This window comes from Neofelis nebulosa, chromosome 2 (assembly GCF_028018385.1).
Source record: "Neofelis nebulosa isolate mNeoNeb1 chromosome 2, mNeoNeb1.pri, whole genome shotgun sequence".
NCBI classification, from domain to species: Eukaryota; Metazoa; Chordata; class Mammalia; order Carnivora; family Felidae; genus Neofelis; species Neofelis nebulosa.
In genome coordinates this window covers 148393716-148408715 of record NC_080783.1, presented here as the reverse complement: position 1 = coordinate 148408715, position 15000 = coordinate 148393716, and the positions used below count along the sequence as shown (strand labels likewise).

At 37.9% G+C, this 15000-nt stretch overlaps 1 protein-coding gene across 5 annotated transcripts in view; it reads left to right on the top strand.

The window, feature by feature from the left end:
- The window catches only part of LMO4 (LIM domain only 4), a 53452-nt gene that overhangs the window by 11126 nt on the left and 27326 nt on the right, over window positions 1-15000 (top strand). For 4 of the 5 annotated variants that reach the window (XM_058716690.1, XM_058716688.1, XM_058716692.1 and 1 more), the window contains exons 3-4: window positions 1-84; window positions 482-637. The exon at window positions 1-84 is cut by the window's left edge and continues 13 nt beyond it. In XM_058716690.1, the coding sequence (XP_058572673.1) occupies window positions 1-84; window positions 482-637 (240 nt within the window). Of the gene's footprint in view, window positions 85-481; window positions 638-5300; window positions 6102-15000 lie in introns of those variants that run through there. The other variant, XM_058716689.1, reaches the window with a different exon arrangement.

Below are 15000 nucleotides of genomic sequence, written 5' to 3'. Positions count from 1 at the left end.
AGTGGTGCCTGCAGCGCATGCGGACAGTCGATTCCTGCCAGCGAGCTCGTCATGAGGGCCCAAGGCAATGTGTATCATCTTAAGGTAGCGTTTGCTCCTCCTCCACTCTTTTCAAAAGAATCCTCCCTTTCCTGCGTGGAGACAAAGCGTTTCTCCTTAGTGTGAACTCTGTGTTCTCCAGCTGCAGACACTAAAGGAATCTAAAGTTGGAGCTTCGCAGTGGTCATTACGTACTCGCTTCCCCCCCTCCCCCGGCACACCACATAAGCACATCTGTACTTGTCCCTTTCCCCCTTTAGCCCGATCCGGTTTATGGCGATTTGGATCACTGTTTTCCAGAATCCTGTCGAAGGAAGAAAAACACTAAACCCTAAGTGGCTGTGTACTTGACAGATGCTTGCTTAAGAACGGTTTATAAACTTGTGACAGAAAAAAGACTTAATTTGTACTTGTTTTCAGTGGGTTTGCTTTTCCCTTTCAGTGTTTTACATGCTCTACCTGCCGGAATCGCCTGGTCCCGGGAGATCGGTTTCACTACATCAATGGCAGTTTATTTTGTGAACATGATAGACCTACAGCTCTCATCAATGGCCATTTGAATTCACTTCAGAGCAATCCACTACTGCCCGACCAGAAGGTGAATACCTAGCAGTTGCTAATAAGCTTTATTAGAGCGAGTTGGAAGGTTCAACCTTCAAGGGAGTTTTCCTCGGTGGTCGTGTGTTTGTGTGCCCTTTTAAAGAAACGTAGAGCACTCATACATACAGGATTCAGAAATGGGAGTGTTGATTTATTAAATTGTGAACTTTTTGTCGTTGAGAAAGATCCTGACTTTTAGTTATATCTGTAGCTTCCCCAGTGTTGAACAGAGGATTATCACATGCAAAGTCCAAACATAAAACTTCCGTATAACCAGTTGTTTATCCCACTTGACAGTTTTGAAATTCAGAAATATGATGTGAATAGGTTATTGTGGGAGGAAAATTAGAAACATTTATGGTAGGAAAAGGGAATAAATGTCATTGTCATGAAAGAATGATTTCTGCATTAGTAATGGCAATCCGAACACCTGCCTTCCAAACCCAGTTTACAGAGCGTTCATTTTGAGAAAAGCAGTTTTACAAACATTTCTGTAGTTTCAGAGGAGGGCGTTTTTGTTGATCAGCAGTCCCATAAAATTTGAATCAGTTACGACTTTTAAAACACAGTTCTGGGTCTTTGCTAATCACTCTGGGCCGCTAGTAGCTCCATTAAAGATTACGTATCTCGATTCTTGACCCTCAACTGGAAAGTTTTTGGACCAGAGTTAAAAGTGAGGAAATTTTATACAGTTGTTCAAATCACTTCAGAGGAAAAATGGAGATCAACAGTTGTCCAGCCCCCCCAGTACTGGATAGTTTTAGATCTATTTTAATCTCCTTAATAAGTCCTATAGCTATGCAAGTGAGTGCATTTTGATAACTGCTGTGCCTAATTTGTAACAATTACTGTCAACCTTCAGTTAAGAGACTGTTCATTCCACACTGGCCCAGAAAAGAGTGAAATGTATGACTCGTGTGCATAATTTTATTCACATCATATTTCATACTGATTATGTATTGATGACATTGATTCATTTACTCTTTACAGCGCCACTTGCATGGATATTAAATCTTATTGACCACAGATGAATTTTAATTTCAGATTGGTGATAGATTTTTCCATCAGCTCTGATAGTATGTTTGACTTTTTCATCATTAACCCAGGCAATCACACAGCACTGAGTTATTGCATTGAAACAAAAAGTGCACACTTCACTTGGTAATTCTTTATGGATTTACAATAGGAACTTCATTAATGTCTGTTGTAAGGATCACAAAAAAAACAACATTTATCTGCAAATAGGAATTTAGCAAGCTTCAAAAGTCTCAGGAAAAAATATTAGGCTTCTTTGTCTTCTGTAATGCATTTCTTAATGCTGTGTGTGGGGAAAATGACTAATATTTGAAAACTTTTAACCGTTTAAAATTATACTGCCGTATTTTAGTGCTGATTTTTATCATTTTCCCTTACTCAAATTTATGGGATAAGTTTAAATGTATTTTCTGTTTCTTTATTAAGTAAATGTTAATACATGAGAATCTGAACACTTTTTTTTTTGACTTACTGATATGGAAAGCTACCTAGAATACTGTTTTAAAAATAGAAGCTTAATTTCTTATTTCAAATTAACCAGTCACCATTGATGAGGCATTTCAAGCCTCTTTAAGGAATGCCAGTCCATATAAATACTTAGATTTTTATGGTTTGAATTGTAATGAAGTGAATCTATAGGGCAGAGTTAAGAACGATGGATAAGTCACGTAAATATTTTGAGATACCCCTTTCAATTTAGAGGCAAAGCCATTTACAGTCATACTTGAGAGCCAAAAAAAGTTTTAAAAAAAAGGAAGAAAAGAAATGTGCTAGGAAGAACATGGTTGATCTCTTCCCCACCCCCTCCCATGTAAAAAGTCTAGTTTTTCTGCAGATTACATCCTAAGTTTGTTGCTGGTTTTATACCATTTCTTTCCCTGACTTAAGTAGAAAAAATGATTGTTGCAACTAAACCAGCATGCATCGTGAGAATTCAGGGATGTGGAGACAAGATGGAAAATGTAGTGCAAAGGGCACGTAGGAAATACAAGCAAGATCTCACGGTAGTGTCCTATTGGGTGCAAGGTGACGTAAATTCAGAGGTGCTAGGGAGGAAGGCTGGAGAGACACTTGGCGGACGTGTTTACAAGATGGTATGTGTTGTGCCTTGTAGATCAGTCTTCTGTTTACCACACCTTTTGCAGGATGGGAGAGGGAAGATGTTCATTTTGGGTCACAGGATGTAGTAGGGCACCAGTAGGAACCAACTGGTACATGTTTCCTTAATGTTGGAAGCCAAATAGACAGGTGGCGGCCTTCAAAAATTAATAGCTCTTAAAAGGCATAGGGAAGTATAACTTAAGGATATGTTCTTGTCAGACATAGGTAAGAAGCTGTGTTTTGGGGATGATGTTAATTAAGAACATTTCCCTGTTGGCATAAATGTCTCACATATTCGCCCTCGGTGCTCAGCTCACCATGAGCACGGTCAATTCACAAGGCGGTTTTTGTAAATAAAGGTTTGGGGCAAGCTGAACGTGGTCCAGGGAGATATTAATGAGAGGGCAAGGGGGAAAGAGGTAATGAAAACACACTTCCTGGTGGAACATAAACTGCTTTTTGGACCTAGAGAATGCTTTAAAATTATTTTCCCAAACCCTGTGGTGTTTCTTTTCTGGAGGAGAGGAGATAGGGAGAAATGACAAACTGCTCCATTTTATTATTTTCTTCTCTCTCCTCATTCTCTATGTTTTTGGTAGGGAAAATTGGACATTAATTTTGGCCGTTTTCCTTCTATTCGCAGAACCAATTACGTTTTTAGTGCATGATGCATAATAAATATACCCAAGCATCCTCTGGCTGAAAAGTAATGAGTTGATTACTTATACACCCCTTCTTTAAAGGCAGCTAATTGTATAGAAAGTATAGGTCCCCATCAGCTGGTCCCTTTAAACTTTTATTTTCCTGAAATTTGTTGCCAGTGTCGGGGATGTGTAGTTTAAGTTGTTGTTCTGCATCATTGGCTTTGGTATATTCTAAGAAAAACGATTTTAAGCTTATAAATCTTACAGGGTCTTGACTGAAATCTCAGACCACTAGTGTTCAGGATCTACCAACATTTTACAGCCTTTACCATTTAAAGGAGGCTTGGTTATCCTCAGGAAAACGTTGCCTTCTAGAGACTTCTGTAAATACAATCCAAAATTGTGGCTGATTTTTTTTTTTCTTTCTCTCTCTTTTTTTTTTTTTTTTTTTTTTTGCTAATTTTTGCCTGCTTTGGAACTCTTTCTTCCACTCAAGAGTGGTGGTTCCATCTAGAATTATCAGTGCTTTTCAGTAAAATAAAAGCTCATGTCTCTTTAGTTGGAGGAAAATTTAGCAAGTGTTCTAGCTTACATATCACTTCGTAGTCCCCGTAGTTACATAATTGGTGTTGTGTGTGTCCATCGTAGAGGACATTTGATGCTCATTTATTAAATATGCTCGCTGGCTGCTGCTGCATCTTTGTTCTGGACAGACAAATTACCTTTCTCACACTGAGCTTCCACTCTGGGGAATTAAGCCTCCACCACTTTAATTAGCTTGGAAGTGGGGGGTTGCAGTTCCTAATAGACTTCAGGCTTTTAGTAAGTTAGGGAAAGGGTGAAACAAGAACTTCCTGGGAAGCTCGAAATGTCATTTAAAAACCATAAAAACCTAATATATATTATTTCATTTTGGTAATTGCAAACAGATTGTATTTGACGACCGCGTGGATTATCATTTCTAACTTAGACGTTAAAGTTAGACTTCCATTGAACTATGTTTTTTAATTGAGCATAAGTCATTAATACATTACATGTTTGATTCATGTATTTACAATATTTATGTAATATTAAGTGACATAGCAGATAGGAAATACTAAGGGAGAAGTAGTATCTGAATAATTGTATGGTATGTGCATATGTGTGTGTGTGTGTGTGTGTATACATATGTAGATATATATATATATATATATATATATATATATATATATATATACCTAACCTATATCTGTATCTGTCTGTATACATAGATATATACACCCACGTGTACAAACACATACCTTTAGGTTGAGAAGGACATGGATGAATAGACATCATATGAGGATATCAGAATAATAATTACCAGTGTTTGTTTAGCTTTTATTATGTGCCAGGCACTGTTGAAAGTGCCCCATACGTATGATGTAATCCTTGTAACAGCCTTATTATCCCCACTTTAACCATGAGGAAACTGAGGCACAAAGTAACCTTGCCAAAGGTCCTGCGGTTGAGCACATTAGCCCAAAACTTCCTTGGGGAGGACTGGGCTCCGAAGGTGCATTTAAGAGACTATTACTGAGGCAAGATGTTGCAATTCATTCTTTTCAGAAAGAAAGTTGCTTTTAAGAGGGTTAAGCAATTCATTGTAGAACTTTATACCAGAAACTTTCCGAAAGTCCATTTATTGTCTCATTTTCTCTGCTAGTGAAACTGCAGAAAACGTTATGCTTTAGCTCTTCACTGCCGGAGTAAGTAGCGTAGAAAGCCTCCATCAAGTCACAGTTGGAAAGTAATCTAATAAAAGAAGATTAGTGAATGTAGAGAAGACAAAAGCAGTCATGTTTGAGTTTAATATCTCAAATTTAGCATTTTAGCTAAGATGCCCGTTTTTATTTCTTGCAGGTCTGCTAAAAGGTCAGAGTAATGCAGAATGCGTGCCTTCATCTCAGACTTTGTTCATCACAGGTGGATCCCATGTGTCTTCAGTAGACAGGTCACCTTTGTAGCTAGCACCAGTGCCAGCTCCATGCCATTGCACCTTCTTTAGTCTTGACTGCCCTTCCCGCATTTATTGGTGTATTAAAATGACTGAATATGAACATTAAGGACTCCATGAACCTGGGCTAATGGGGAGACTGTAGAGAAAATGAAAAAAGATCCACCGGAGGACATCTTTGGGGGGGGAGGGAGCTTGGGAGGAGGGAAATGACTAATGAAGCTAATTAAAAGAAGCATTCAAATCTGCTTTCTACCCTCATTAACAATTAGCAGGGCACTGGCCAGAGTTTGTACCCTGTGTTTTACCTTAACAACATTCTATTTGCTCTTTGTATATTTAAGTGTTGTAAGGAAATGTGTTTCAATCAAAACTGAACATGAGATAAAGGAAAGAGATGTGGCTTTTGTGATATTCTATCACAAACACTTTTATTGTATCTCTGTAAAATACAATGTATGTATGCATGTAAGTGTTCTTGTCCTAATGTTGCTACTTCCATGGCAAAGAAAAGAAAAAAAGAATGAAAAAAAAAAAAAAAAGAAAAAAATTGGAAAAAAAATCAGGCTCATAGCAGCTACTGTGTAGAAATTTCCCCCTACTTCTAATTTGCTGAATGAAGAAAAAAATCTTTTATTTGTGATATTTTCAGAGACATTTGCTCTAGTATGGTGTATTTAAATAATAAAAACTTAAAAGAAAAAATATTCGATGGAGTTTGGATTTAAACACTGCTCTTTCTCTTTGTTGTATTTTGGAAAAATTTAGTAGTTTTTGTTTGTTTGTTTGATACCAACTTCACTCTAAATCTTAAGGGTCAAGGGAGGTGTGGTGTGTGTGTTTATTTAGCTCTGGGCCAATAAGGTTTTTTTCAAATTACTTAACCATGCCATTTTTGGCAGGGCTACAAAGCAATGTTTCTAACGGAGTCCTTTTTATAAGTTCAGAATATTCTGGTAACTTAAGCACTTCATTACACTTCTCCTATATCACAGTGAATCTTTTGTGTTTATATATAAATATTTGTTTGATTCTTCAGCTATTCCGTTGATTCATTTTTCTCAATAGGAAAGCCTTGGGTATTGGCGAAAAGCATGCTAAAGAATGTGGCCTAACCGTCTTGTTCTCTTAACCAAGTTTATAGCTTTTGAAGGAAATAGCATTTCTAAGCCATACCTGTACGCATTTTGAAGTTTCCTTAGTTGTTAGGGACCCAGAGCTGTCCGACAGCCGACTTCAGTGGGTGGAGCCACCGTTTCCTGGTGAGCTTTTAGACTCCTGTGGTCTGCTGTATGATTTGTTTATTTTGTTTTGCTCTTACGCTCCTCGCTCTGCCTTTCCATATGTTTGGGGTAGGATTTCGATTTCACTTAGTAGTAATCTTGAGATATTTAGTTGCTAGTTCTGGGCAGCAGACCCAGCACCCCAGTGGCGCCCTGTGGAAAGCGTGCGTAGGCCAAGGACTTGGTGGCCCATGGTCAGCGTTAGGAAAGACCAAAGAGGCTGCTGTGCCAGGTTTGCGAGCAGATCTCCAGTACAGTTTGTATCACAGGTTCTTAAAAAAAACCAGGTGTGTTTATAAGGCTACTTGAAATATTCTTTCTAAAAATGGCATTTGTTTTATTTTCTCTTGTTCCCAAAAAAGCTCCCAACGTAGACCTCTCAGAACAGGTTACATAGAGAGGTCCAGTTCAGTACATTTCAACCAGCAGTCAGTTTCCCTTTGGGATCTTCTGCTTTCAAAGACTGCAGGCCAGGAGGAAAAATCAGTTGCTCCGACTGCAAAGCTCCTGTGAACCTCCTGTAGGAGAATTTAAAGGTAGAGAGTTAAAGTGAATAGTTCTATTAGAGCTTTATGAAAAGAAAATGCAAGAAAAAAAATGAACAAAATCACAGACGTAACAGTATCTGTTTGAGTTAAATCCTGGGGGAATTTCTAGGGACTAGTTCTGGTTCTTACATTCCCCCCCCCCCCCCCTTTAAGCTGCTTTAAAGGAATGTGGACTCTTCAGCATAGAAAGGGGGAGTGTTAATAAAAATACCAGCATCCCCTCTATTCTTTTTGGCGTAAGCACTCATGTCCCATATAGTGCAGAAATTCAAAGGGGATAGTTAATAACTTTCAGTAAGTAATACAGTGTGGCATTTGGTGATGTGGAGGGCTCAGGTCATTAAAGACTTTAAATGAACTATTATATGGCTGATTCCTCAAGCACTGCTGCATATTTAATAACGAGCTTCTAAAAGCATTTCTTAAGTTGCAGACCTATAAGATTACAAATGTCACTCATGTTAGTATAATCCACATGCAAGTGATGAAGCCTTCTCTTTGATGTGCTAAATTGGAGAAGGACTAATGGAGCTATGAATATACAATAGAACATATTTAAGTAGTAGTCTTGCTTTAGGTAAAACACTTTCTTGAAACCAGAGGCATTTCAAACAATAAAACCCGGCTCTAATGGGGATGCTCTGTGTGGATAGAAAGCTCCTAAAAACACTCAGGTTTATTCTGATGTGAATGGTGATTGTGTTCCTCCCCCAACCCCAACATGGCTTAGAACAAAAAAAAAAAAAAAAAAAATCCACGAGCTTGTTCACCTTTCATCCATTGCATTTGCGATGTTAGTGAGATGTGCTCCATTCTTTTGAAAGGACTTATTTAATATTAACCACATCATAGAGCAAGATGGCCCCCAATCCCTACAAGCAAGTGCAATTAAATAAAAGCAAATGTTACTGAGCCCTGCTGAACTCCTGATTAAAAAAAAATGTTTATGATACATATAAATGTCTCAATCATGCAAATTGTCACTCTTGCTAATGAAACAATTTTGTAAAAAGATTGTCCTCTGAAAGGGTTTAATGTTTTTTTTATTTTTTTTATTATTGTTTTTTTATATATATATATATTTTTAACCTATCTGTCTAGTTAGATTTACACACCCCGAAAGGCAGGAGATCCCGGATGAAGCTTTTCTAAACCAAATCGTTTGCCACGAGGAACTATTTCCAGCTCTTCATGATTTATTAGGAAATAGTTTAACATGGACTGTAGTGTCTTGTAAAATATAAAATGAGAAAACTGTCACACCAAAATGAAGCCTGTGAAATTGTCATCCTCTTAACTGTATTTAAGTTCTTTCTTTTGCTCTTATTAACAGATATTTGAAACAACTAATCATCTAGAATGAAGCTCTTAAATTAAATGGCTTCAAATGTCAATAGAGTAAGATTCTAATGTGTACTACTATTTATATAAAATATTTTCTTAGGGCCAATAAATTATACAACAGTGAGTCCAAGAGCTATATATCAAGGCACTAATAAAGAGTTTCCCTGTAACCTAAATAGTTGTATTTAAAGAGAGAAGAGGTTGTCCAAAGACTCCTTCACCTGTGAATTACCTCCTGGGTGCTAGTGCACCTATGACTCCCTTTGAGAGACTGTTGGAAACACAGAGCCTTTGCAAGTTGATGTTAGTTGTCACTTTGTTACTAAGGCTCACCTATTGTCAGTCCAGCCAAGTCACAGAAATGCTTATTGCAGTTAAATAGCAATTTGTTTCCATGAAACTGCAATTAAAGTATTACTGAGCAGCCATTTTAGATTGGCAATGCTCTGAACGCATGTTAAACAGCCAGCAACTCCCACTTGGAGAGTCTGAGCCCTGACTAGCAGCAAAGTGTAACACATTCACCCATGTTGGGTATCTAGTTAAGAGGCATTTGTAGCCCTCTGCCCCCATCGTGAACATGCTGAGAGCAATGACAAGTCAGGGCTGATTTTTGGAAGGTGAACTTGCAACTTACCTCAAGTGAATACTATTTCCAGTTGTACAAGAAGTGCTTTATGCTAGTAGATATGTGCATGTTTCCTAGAGGGAATGTTTTGCGAGTTCAGATTGATTCTGCTGAGAATGGACTGTAACTCGGAGGCCTCGAGCCAATAATGTACTACAGGTCCTGACATGTTACAGCTGTGTAAACAGGGCCATTCTATCTCCTAAATCACAACTAATAAAGCAGAGGATGAAAATCAATTGATTCTGTTATAAGTTCTTTGAATGACACTAGAAAGTTGTTTAATGACTGTGTTAGAATGGGCAAGCCTGAGTTTAGCCACCAAAATACCTATTTTAGTCGTCTCTCTCCCCTCAGAAACAGGGGCAAGACAGCCTTTCCCAGGTGTTAGCATCCCCACCACCAAATCGAAACCTGCTGGGGAAAGGAAAGCCTCTGAACCAAATTCTTTCAGCTGATCCAAAGTTCGGGATTTGTTGAGTAAAAAAGGTGAAGTGCAAAAGGTTTTATTGAAAATGCGAAACATTGATGTAAGATCCTGAGAGAGGAAAGGATATCAGAGGTGGTGTTTTAAAATGCAATTAGCACTGAATTCTAACCAGCTTGGAAACAATCATTAGTTCACGAGAACAGGAGGCATCTCACCTTCCTTGGGCCTAGAAAGATCCCCCTACCTTGAATCAAAAGGTTTACGTCCTCAACTTTTTCAAAAATAATTTTCATATGCGGTGCATCTATTCGTAGGCTTTCACCTGTGTTGTTTGAGCTGTGATTTTATTTTTTTAAGAGGAAAACAGTTTCTTCCTAAATTAATTTTTCATTCGCGTTGAACTGAATGCTTTTAGGAACTGAAAAGAGAAAATCTGAAGACAGACTGAATTTACAAATGAAGATTAATTATGAAAGCTGGAAAGGAGATTGCTTGCTTGGGCTGTAATTGTGTACCTTTTTCTTTATTTAAGTAAGGTTAGGTAGCGATGGGTGTGTCTTAAATACCGCATATCCTAAGGCCTGGGATAGATTTTTGTCATCAATCATGGGAGTTCTGCTTTCCATAAACCTTACATCTTTAAATAGATCGTATAATATAATAACTTCATCTTGGAGTTGTATAGTGCTTTGTAAATGTATTTACATGTTCACATGTACGATTAACAAGTTCTTACACACGTCATCTCAGTCCTTACAGTAATCTTGATGATTATTGCCTCGTTTTTACAGATGGGGTCGTGAAGTTTCAGGGAGGTGACTTTGTAAGCAGGGCCAGGACGAGAGTGAAGTGAATGCACTCTTTGCTGCAAAATTTAAGGGAGTGCCAGAAAATCAGTAATCAGGATAATGTTATAGTGCAACATTTTGTAAATATAAAAGTAATGCAAAAACATCTATGGTGAACAAAACATCAGAATTTTAAATAAAGGCAGGATCGGTATTCCCTTTCCTTATGCCTCAGACTCCAATATGGCTGAGCACTATCATTAAGGCCCAAAGTTGCCAGAGCCGCTGTTTGACCACTGGTACCATTTGGTACAATTTCTTTATAAATTGTTAGGCTGCAACAATGATGCAGAATATTCTATGAGCCGTAACTAGGTTTCTGTCCTCCCTTAAAAAACTGAAGTATCTATCGCATTTTATCTGTATCCAACCTGGAATGCCAACTCCTTTAGATTGCCTACATTTTTTAGCCTCACTCTAAAAGAAATTTCTTTTCAGTTTTGACAAATCTCAACTACTTCATGATGAGTAATTCAGTATCATTGGTAACAACTCTGCCTACAAGTTGTTGCTGAGGAAAAAGAGCAAGGCTTTAGTAATCACATTAGTCTGGAAAGCAAAATGGATGACTCTATCTAACTATGTCCTATACAGATTTGTAAATGTTTAACATGTTTGGATGAACTATGTCTTAAGTCTGCAGATAATATTTGTGGCAAGTAACAGGTCACTGGGTTCAGTTCTATAAAGTAACGCATACTTCTATAAGTATAAAAGAGGTAATATACACACACAACAATTTTTATAGAAAATTTTTACACGTTCTAGCATGATGTGCAAAGCAGATAGCTATATCGTGAAAACTGCTATTCATATGTGTTGTTTTAAGATGGAAGAGCACTGAAGTATTCAAATGGAACAGATTATACCTTTAATTACATCCAAATATGATTCTGAGCTGAGTTTTAAAATTTTGTTGGCTGTACTATTTTCCCATTAATTGCTAGGATCCAAAAAGATATCAAAATTTGTAAATAAATTACTATCACACACCATTAAATCCAAGCTGCCTTCATTACAAAGAGAAAAAATAGCTAAGGAAAAATTTCTGCTCAATTTAATGAAATAAAAAATTCTACTCAAGATAATAAAGTTATTTTGATGTTAATCTAATGGCTAAGCAAAAAAAAAACTTTTTTTTTTTTTTTTGGCTCAGGTTCCTGACTAGTGCATTTTGGTGCCAAAGTACCTGTTCTCAAAGCCCATAGTGTCTATATGTTATTTCATAGAGTATCTCAGCCCAGTGACTCTGCAGGCTTTCTTTTAATCTTTTATTCTGCTGTGTGCAAAATGAGACTTAGGTTAGCCAATATATGTTTTTTCCAGTCTGAGGACTAAATTACCCTTCTCATTGGACATGGATGAATGTACATACATCCTGTAAGGACCTGAGAAATATGCGCAGACCAGCACACAATAGGTTCGAAACTACAGAATATTGATTGCAAAGAACAAGATACTATGTATTTGTTATGTGTATGTTATGACCCACGCTCATAAAATCACTACATTGAGTCTGGTACCATCACCCAGGCATAGGCAGGATTTGCACCACATAGCGAGGCTGCAAGACCCATGCACTCAACCGCGTCGGTACGCTCCTGTCTATCGTAAGACTGAAAACCACCATACGTACATTCCAGGTTTTCAGCAAGTGCCTTCCATACCCAGAGATTCATAACCAGTGCAAGCAGTAGCCTGCATGGTGTTTATCAGATAGGTTTTTTTTTGTTGGTGTTGTTTTCTTTTGTTGTTGGCAGGAAGTGGGCATAGATGTTTATAGAATTTATAGTAGATAAAGTATTTTCTCTTAAATTCTAGGCTATGGGGAAATTTCTATCACGAGAAAAAGGGAGTAGGGAGCATGGAAGGAATACTTGCTTACATAAATCGCTCTTCAAGGGAGGATCAAGAGGCTGGAGTATCTGGCTGCAGATTGGGAAGAAGGCTGAGTGGGCTCCCCAAACACCCTCACCACCCCATTTATATGGTTTGTTTGTCTTATTTCACCACCACCACCGAGAACCTCTTCCCTACACATACAGGATGGTGTTACTGTGCGTGGTGAAACTCAAGCTATGTTTTTGTGTACTGCGGGACTGGGCAAGGCTGTGACATCAGGAGGTTTCAGACATTAGCAGCGTTGGCAGTTTTTAAGTTGATGCGATACAGCATTTGGTGACACTTCACAGGTGTGTCCGGGAGAGCCGAGGTGAAATGAAAATCGCAACAGAATGAAAGCAGACTCCAATGTTCTTGATGAAGTTTGGGGTACCACTGTGGCGAGAAACATTGCCTCTGGTTTGTTAAAGCGACAGCCCGTGGAAACCTAATCCTTCCCTTCTCTGAGTGAAGTGGAACAGTGGGGCCTGGAAGAGATGGAGGGGGCAGGTTTGAGTTTTTTGATTTGTTACTGAGTGAATCAGGCAGATAAACAGGCTTGATTTTCAAAGGACAGGCAATCCTAAATGGATTTCTGACACTGAGGCTTTTAGCTAGGTCTTTCTTCCTGGGGATGGGTGTAATTCACCGACTCCATCAGTTACCTCATGCTGTAAGCAATTTTTTTTTTTTTTTTTTTTTTTTTTTTTTACCCTCTTTAAGTAGTAAAATGTGTTTTAGAATTTTTTTTTTTAAAAAGCGGGGAAAAGATTCTGGCTGGCTTTGTTACTCTTGAAAGCCAGACAGTCTTTGCTATAAGCCAAGCAAAGGTGTAACTGTAGTATTTTTCTCCCTAAGTTGTACTTTATATTTTTTTTTTTAGCCCAGAATTTGATTTCCAACAGGCCCACCAAAGGATTCTGCCTCTGGAATCCCCTTGTTTTGCATGCAGATGGCATGTTAATGAACTCATTACTGTACATTTTATCCAGCTCTGGACAGATTTGTGACATTATTTTTCAAAACAAAACGGGGTTAGGCAGTTGGTTGGTTGGGTTTGATGAGAATTGGGTGACTAAGTTAAAAAAATATTTCCCCAAACACTACCAACCTGCTCAGGGTTGCTGCTAAACATTCTACGAAACTATCCCTATTCCCTTCAACTCCCTCCAAAATAGGTTCTTTGATTTTTCCACATTCCTAGAGACTTATACAGAACTGTGTACCTTCCAGAAGGTGTGTGGTCCAATTCCATTCTAAAACTAGGTAATTCTGGGCTTTCTTTTTGATTCTTTGGGTATCTGTGGGCACCTTGTGTATCTCTTTTAGCTTTGGTTCCTGCATCAGCCAAGGGGAGGCAATACTCACTGTTGTCTTAAGGGGAACGCTATGAAAATTAATGATGGGATATTTACCTTGTATTCTGTGCTTTGTGATTTTTAGGGTGAAGGGACTCATGCCTTTTATCTTAAAGCATGTAATAAATAACATCTTATTGATGCTTATTGTGAAATAAGCATCAAACTGGGAATCAGGAAATACTTGGAATTTAATTTTAGTCCTGAAGGGAAGTCAAAGGGAACCTAGGATTACATTTGTCTTTCCAATCAAATATTAGCCATGGGCCTGTCATTTAATCTTAGTACCTTGTTTTGTCTATCTGTTAAATAGGAATTTACTAATAACAGCTATATTTGCCAGTGCATTAAATAAGTCATTTGAAGGCAAAAGTGCTTTATTTCTAGGGATGGCAATCTTTTGGCTTGTAAACCCTGAAACAATGGAAAATGTAGTCACCTCTCCAATTTAAGGGTTAATTATACTTTGAAAACTATTACAGCTAACTCTTGCCCATCTTCTCGAATGAAGGGGAATAATAATGTAGATTAATTCAAAACAATGGATTACACTCAAATAATTTATTTTTGGTTTAGAATATAATATGTAATTATTTTACTTGTTAAAAAGGTATTTTTTGAGCAGTTTTAGGTTCACAGAAAAATTGAGAGGAAGGTACAGAGATTCCCCCATATCCCCACACGTGTATAGCCTCCTCCATTATCAACACCCCCCACCAGAGTGGTACATTTGTTACAGCTGATGAGCCTGCATTGACACATCATAATCACCCAGAGTCCATAGTTTACATTATGGTTCACTCTTGCTGTTGTACAGTCTACGAGTTTGGACAAATGTATAATGACATGCATTCATCATTATTTTCACCACCCTAAAAATCCTCTGTGCTCTGCCTGTTCATCCCTCCCTTCCCCACAGACCCCGGCAACCACTGATCTTTTTATTGTCTCCATGGTTTTGCCTTTTCCAGAACGTCAGGTAGTTGGAATGGTATAGTATGTAGCCTTTTCACATTGGTTCTTTCCTTAGTAATATACATTTAAAGTTCCTCTACATGCTTTTATGGCTCGGTAGCTCTTTTCCTCTTAGCAGTGAATAATATTCCATTGTCTGGATGGACCACCATTTATTTATCCATTCACCTACTGAAGGACATCTTGGTTGCTTCCAAGTTTCAGCAATTATGAATAAAGCCTCTGTAATTATCTGTGTGTGGGTTTCTGTGTGGATATAAGTTTTCAATTATGTAATTTTTGGAAGCAAGGTAATAATGCTTTTGTTAGGC